The sequence below is a fragment of the Pygocentrus nattereri genome, chromosome 4 (genome assembly GCF_015220715.1).
Source record: "Pygocentrus nattereri isolate fPygNat1 chromosome 4, fPygNat1.pri, whole genome shotgun sequence".
In the NCBI taxonomy this organism is placed as follows: domain Eukaryota; kingdom Metazoa; phylum Chordata; class Actinopteri; order Characiformes; family Serrasalmidae; genus Pygocentrus; species Pygocentrus nattereri.
The window spans coordinates 46598959-46606458 of record NC_051214.1 but is presented as its reverse complement, the minus strand read 5'-3'; the positions used below and the strand labels follow the sequence as shown (position 1 = coordinate 46606458).

Genomic DNA, 7500 nt, shown 5'->3' with positions numbered 1-7500 from the left:
ACCACACCACGTTCAAAGCCCCTTAAATCCCCTTTCTTCCCCGTTCTGATGCTCGGTCTGCACTTCAGCAAGTCGTCTTGACCACCTCTACATGCCTAAATGCAGTGAGTTGCAGCCGTGTGATTGGCTGATTAGCTATTTGTGTTAACAAGCAATTGAACATACCTAATAATATAATATATTATATATATTATATTAATATAAATGTACCTAATAAAGTGGCTGGTGAGCGTATTTTGGTCGACAGATGTGCCTGTGTAACTTTTAGAATACACTCCAGGCAATGACAGAGCATATGATGGTTCTTTCTGCAAAGATCTCCAAAGCTACAAATAAACTTTAATAAATGTCAGCTTTGGATTTGTCTGTGTGGTTAACCTGTGTGGCTTCCAAACATACCTGCTTTCCTTGTGAGTCATTTCATTTTCATGGCACTCACAGTTGGTAATAATTCAGTTTGACTGAATAAGAAGTGTGAGACTTCACAAAGGAGCTGACAAGTCGATGCTGAGCGGATTCTTCAGCTAGATTACTGTTTCATCCATGTTGTCTCTGCAGTAAGTTAACTTTATTAATAAGAACTCAACGGAATACCAGCAGAGAGAGTTGATATTGCTTCAGCTTAAATTTGCCAACAGCAGGGCACATTTCTTTCATTTGTTGTGTTTAATGTATTGAAAGGCTGAATCCAGGGCTATTAAAAACTTCCAGGTGGTTACATCAGTAGCTCCGTCTTCCCAGTTGCTGCATTGCATTTTGGGATGCAGTATATCACAGAGAAAGCTCTGAAATATTTGGCCATAGTAGTGCATCATCAGGGTGTCTTTGACATCCTGGAGAAATTCATAATGTTCACACACTGCATACAAATTACTACTGTTGGGCAGTATCAGTACGCAAGCAGTGTGTGGTAGGCTGTTTCCAGAGTTTTAGTCATGGGCGGAGCATTAATTTAGCCACACCCCTGCATTTTAGAGCAGTAAGTGAGACTTCAGAAATAGCCTCTTATGTACTGCTTACATACTGATTGAGCCTAAAAGCAGTAAGCAGTATGCAGTATCAGACCACCAGAATGCCAAATATACCCAGATGATTCACTACTCCAGCCAAATATTCTAGTACACAGAATAGTACTATTAGTACTAGTGTCTATTTAATAATAGTAGTGTCTATTTAATAAAGTTGACAGTAACTTCCACCAATTTTTCTAAATGTCTGCATAATTCAGTGGTTGAAATGTAAACAATGTCATTCAGAATGGTTTGATAAGAAATGGTTCTTTTGTAGAGAAACTCACTGACTTAGATTTCTTCACAGTGGTGGTGATGGGAACCAGGGGTCACAATGTCTACAACACAAATATAGACATTTTATTTACTCTCCAAAACCACCAACATAGGTTTTTCATATGTAATGCTGATGATGGTAAAATAGTGCTAAATTAGTTTACCACTCAAACTACTGTAACTCATGTCAGTACTACTGTAAAACAATGCCTCAGATATCCATCCATCCATCCATCCATCCATTTTCTAAGCTGCTTTTCCCTCAGGGTCATGCGGGGAGGGCGGGGGCGTGGTGGTGCTGGAGCCTATCCCTGGACAGGTCACCAGTCCATCGCAGGGCAGACAGACAGACACTCATACACTCACTCCCAGGGGCAATTCAGCATGTCCAATTGGCCTGAGTGCATGTCTTTGGAGTGTGGGAGGAAACCGGAGAACCTGGAGGAAACCCACACAGACACGGGGAGAACATGCAAACTCCACACAGAGAGGACCCCAGTCACCCAGCCAGGGAATCGAACCCAGGCCCTCCTCACTGTGAGGCGACAGCGCTACCCACCATGCCTTAAACCCTTTAGACGTCTGGTTCCGATTACTACCGCTGAGAACAATTCTGACTTGCTAAGTTTCTCTAGAATTAAGCATTTTTCACCAGACTACTCTGAATGACTTTGTTTATATTGCAACCACTTAATGCAGAATTTTGGAAAAAAAAGTAAATGACTCACAAATGGGGAAAACGTGTATTTGGAAACCACACAGGTTTACCGCACAGATCAATGCAAAGCTGGAATTTTTGAAGTTTAACTCTTAAACAATTTAAGTCCTCTGAAGGTGCCAAACTTGGGACATTGTAATGTAAACTCTTGTAGACTTGTATACTGAATCAAAACTAAGCTTTCCAGAAAATATGGAAATGTCTGCCATAACGGCACTGGATTATGACGCCGTCAAATCCCGGCCAATTTATTTCATATGTTCTGGAACTCCATATTCAGTTCACTGTCAGGCATATTACAAGTGCCTGTTGACTCCTCTCCAATTACTGCACTCATTGGAGTCTTTCCCATCACCCGTTCTACATACAAATCCAATCTGGTGGTCTTTGTGACTCTCACAGCGAGACGGCTCATTTTGATGAACTGAAAAAAAAAAAAAAACATATCCATCTTCCCACCCACATTGGATCAGACACGTACTCTATTTTCTGAAACTGGAAAAAATAAGGGCAAGGCTATATAGCTTAATATTATAAAGTGTGGGGGCCCTTTTAGCACAAGTGAATAAATCAGAGCTCCAGGGTCTGTCAGACACAGATTAGGTTTAGTTAAAGTGCTTTCCTTTTATTATGTTTGTCTTACACTGTCACCTCCTGCCTGGCACAGGCATGTACAACTAATATGGCTAATGGGCTGCGACATTCGCATGTCTACATTTGCATTGCATTTGTCTGTTTTATGTCAACACGGCTGGCTTTGTGGAGAGGTGTGAATTCACAGCAGGAGGTTCTGACCCCCCTTTACTTATCACACAGAACACAGAATCACAACTTTTCACACACAGAGAAACAACTCCATTTTTGTTGTTTGACATAATTTGAAGATGCTTTTTCTTCTTTACACTGTGTGTAAACTTCATGTAGAATGGACCAAATGAAACAGCCCACAATGACTTACAACAAAGCTGGGATTCCTCTGACTTACATTATTTAATTTTCCTTTGCCTCATTTTGGACACACAAGGATGCAAATATGTACAAATCATTTACATTCTATGTTTCACTGACAATACTACAAAGACTGAGAAATGTTCTTGTTTTATGAAAAATATTTGCACATTTTGAATTTAATGCCAACAACACATTATGAAAAAGTTGGGACGGGGACAACAAATGGCTGGTAGAGTAAAGTAATGCTAAAAAACACCTGGTGGTTGATTTACAACAGGTCAGCAACACAACTGGGTATAAAAGAGCATCTCAGAGAGGCCTGAGTCTTTCAGAAGTAATTCTGCATGGGAAAATAGTGCAAGAATTCAAGAAAAACGTTAATAATAATAATAATAATAATAACAACAATAATAACAACAGATTTAATCATCATGAATTTATTCATTACATGCTGTAATTTACCCCCAATATCATGACAAATATCAGGTTTTTGTTCAGCACGCTTTGTGCAGGTTTTGGACCGGTCCAGTTCAGGCAAAATATTTCTGGCTCAGGTCAGGTTTGAGCAAGTTTGTGATAATTTATGTATGCACTTTGCACAATGCTAATTGACAGGGCATAAGCTTCCATTAGTTAAAACTAAAGACGCAAACTTCAAACACCAAGCATGTCTTAACTGCATTTTGAATAAGGGGTAAAATGTATAAATACCTTTTTTGTCGATTTATCATTTTAATGACACATGCAGGTGCACATGTAGGTGGAAGCTGTAGATAAAACTTTGAACGTTTGTGCTTAGCGGAGGGCAGGTGATCACTATCACTCTTTGTTTTGTCATCATGCATGTTGTGGCTTTCTCTAGCAGCTCAGACGTGTTTCAGTCTCCTCTGAACTACAGTTCAGTCTGCACACTGCAGCTGAAAGATTAGCATTAGAGGACAATGCTAAAGCCATGAAAGAGTGCAGGAGAGAGAGAGAGAGAGAGAGAGAGAGAGAGAGAGAGAGAGAGAGAGAGAGAGAGAGAGAGAGAGTGCAGAGGACAAAGAGAGAAAGCCAGAGAATACAGAGAGAAGACTGGGGACTTGTGGAATAAAGAGATGTGGAAAACAAAAGGACAGAGGAAGCAGAGAGAGAGAGAGAGAGAGAGAGAGAGAGAGAGGGAGAGAGAGAGAGAGGGAGGAAAGACTACAGACTCCACTGAGACCTTTTAAAATCATTTTGAAGAAAAAGATGATACCTAAAATATCATGGCAAATAATAAAGTCTCCACCAGGCTGATATCACTATTCCATCTCACAAATGAGAGTCACTCTGTCAGTGTCAGCACTGTTCATATTTTGACTAAGTTACTCATCACAAAAAAAGAGTTTATATATATGTGTGTGTGTGTGTGTGTGTGTGTGTGTACATATATATATATATTCGCGGTTGTTGGATCAAATCCTCATATCTTCAAAATGATAACTTTAAAGGAGAAGGAAAAAAAAACCTACTGTACTTTTTTGAAGGTAAGTCAATGGAACCAGACTTTTTCCCCCCCAAGTCATTTTGAGCCGTTTCTTTTGCCCCATTTATCCTGAAGTGTACAGATAATGTAAAGGACAGCATGCATTTCAAAGTTTTTCAAAAACTGAAAAATGACAAAAATGGAGATATGCAGCAGTAGTAAAGATACATGGCCAAGCTGATCTCCTAACCTGAATAACTTGAATCCAAAAAATTATGAGGAAAATTATGGAGGATTTTATAATTGTGAGTTGTTCAAAGGGAAACTCATCACCATAGCAAGTAGTGGAAAACTGTGTGGACCAAAATTGAACCACAGTGCTGTAGAAAGCTTATTACTTCTTATTGTAAATGTATTGAAGCTGTATTTAGCAGCAACAGCTCTGCAACAAAGTTCCAATAATTCATTTGTGGGGTCCAAATATATTTTAATAAGATGCTGTAAGATAAGATTCCTAAATTAAGACAAGATTTGCATTTATATACAGATTTAGGAAAATCTTGCCTTAACCGGTTAGATCTGTACTGAAGAGAAAAATGTATAAAGTTGCTGTAATACAGCCACAGACCGTTTCTTCTGAGAACCCCTTATGCTACAGTTTGTACAGTATATTACTCTGCGTTTTTGGATGCACCCATAATATTGTAGCGTTAAGCGCTATTAAAGGAGCTTTCACACAGGTCATGGTGCTTTATTATCCAGCTGCCTTTGGCCACAGCTGTGCTGTACATAGGCTTAGTTTTCTCTAACAGCTCACTCAGTAATCTTACTCATCAGCTATAGACTGACTCTCAGTTCTTTGTGCTCTACACACATACCCCACCAGCGAAAAATAGCCTCACCTTCACAATAAGAGTCCTTGGAAGAATAACCACATGAATAAATATGAATAAAGGGACATTTCAAAAGCATCTGTTGAACATACTACAATATAATAATACCTATTATATACAGAGTATTAGAGAGTGAAAGGATGAGTACATCGAACTGCGCTGTGCCCCTGCCTACCTGACCAGTGTCCGGTGGACGCTCCTGTGCGGTCAGTGCAGGTGTCGCTGACCGGCCTAAAGACAGTCTCCCAGCCGTTGTTGGCATAGCGCCAGTTGTGCGACTCGAGGATGAGTGTGCGCTGGGTGCCGTAAGCGATCATAAAGCAGTAAACCACATGGTGCAGCTGGCAGCCATAACCACAGCCCTTATTAATATTACACACCAACTTCCGCGCTTTACTGCAGTCAGGGGGATTCTGGGAGAAAACAGAGAGAGAGAAAGAGAGAGAGACTTTAAAGAGCAAATCCACAGATTTTTCTGCATTTCTGCATAATTAGTGAAGCGGTTTGGCCTGACTGGTTCCGTTCCCGAGAAACATGGAAAACTGTTCACAGTGGTGGTGATGGGAACCAGACATCCACCTCTAAAAGCTCCCTCACAGAAAGATATTACATGAAATGCTTATGAATACACTGACTGATGCCTAAAACATTGTTTTATGATCCAATATACTGGCAAAAGTATTCGCTCATCTGCCTTCACATGCATATGAACCTGAGTGACATCCCATTCTTAAGCAATAGGGTTTAATATGATGTTGACCACCCTTTGCAGCTATAACAGCTTCAACTCTTCTGGGAAGGCTTTCCAGAATTGCATATGTGAGGTCAGACACTGATGTTAGACGAGAAGGCCTGGCTCACAGTCTCCGCTCTAGTTCATCCCACAGGTGTTCTATCGGGTTGAGGTCGGGACTCTGTGCAGGCCAGTCAAGTTCTTTTACACCAAACTGGCTCATCCACGTCTTTATGGACCTGCTTTGTGCACTGGTGCGCAGTCATGTTGGAACAGGAAGGGGGCGTCCCCAAACTGTTCCCACAAAGTTGGGAGCATGAAACTGTCCAAAATCTCTTGGTGCTGAAGCTTTAAGAGTTCCTTTCACTGGAACGAAGGAGCTGAGCCAAACTCCTGAAAAACAACCCCACATCATGATCCCCCCTCCACCAAACTTTACACTTGGCACAATGCAGTCAAGCAAGTACTGTTCTCCTGGCAACCGCCAAACCCAGACTCATCCATCGGCTTGCCAGATGGAGAAGTGTGATTGGTCACTCCAGAGAACACGTCTTCACTGCTCTAGAGTCCAGTGGTGGTGCTTTACACCACAGCATTTGCTTTGTATTGTGCTTGGTGATGTAAGGCTTGGATGCAGCTGCTCAGCCAGGGAAACCCATTCCATGAAGCTCTCTACGCTGTTCTTGAGCTGATCTGAAGGCCACATGAAGTTTGCAGGTCTGTAGCGATTGACTCTGCAAAAAGTTGGCGACCTTTGCGCACTATGCCCCTCAGCATCCGCTGACCCCGCTCTGTCATTTCACATGGTCGACCACTTTGTGGCTGAGTTGCTGTCGTTCCCAATTGCTTCCACTTTGTTATAATCCCACTGACAGTTAAGAGTTATATTTAGTAACAATGAAATTTCATGACTGGACTTGTTGCACAGATGGCGTCCAATCACGGCACCACGCTGGAATTCACTGAGCTCCTGAGAGCGACCCATTCTTTCACTAATGTCTGTAGAAGCAGTCTGCAGGCCTAGGGGCTCGGCTTTATACACCTGTGGCCATGGAAGTGATTGGAACACCTAAATTCAATGATTTGGATGGGTGAGTGAATTGCAAATATAGTGTAGCTTCGAGAAGAATTTGGTTGAAAATGTACCCAGAGGGGTACATGCAGAACATTGTCAGGCATAACAGTACCCAACGAAAACCACTATTTTGCCATCAGCATTCCATATAAAACTGTTCACAGGTGGTTTCAGATAAATAAAATGTTTATATTTGTGTTGTCTTCCAGAACCCATAAGGATAAGCAGCTTAGAAGATGTGTGTGTATGTGTGTGTGTGTGTATGTGTTTGTTGTATTCATGGTGACCCCTGGTTCCTATCACCACCACTGTTAAGAAACTCAAAAAACACAAAATGTCACACAAAAACACTGCCACACAAAATGTCTCGTGCCAATTAAAATTTGCCCCCAGAGTA

The 7500-nt window shown here is 41.3% G+C and overlaps 1 protein-coding gene across 3 annotated transcripts in view; it reads right to left on the bottom strand.

Moving 5' to 3' along the window:
• fut8b (fucosyltransferase 8b (alpha (1,6) fucosyltransferase)) overlaps positions 1 to 7500 on the bottom strand; it is a 227427-nt gene that overhangs the window by 27045 nt on the left and 192882 nt on the right. For all 3 annotated transcript variants that reach the window (XM_037537577.1, XM_037537576.1, XM_037537578.1), the window contains one exon: positions 5471 to 5708. In XM_037537577.1, coding sequence (XP_037393474.1) covers positions 5471 to 5708 — 238 coding nt within the window. The remainder of the gene's footprint in view (positions 1 to 5470; positions 5709 to 7500) is intronic.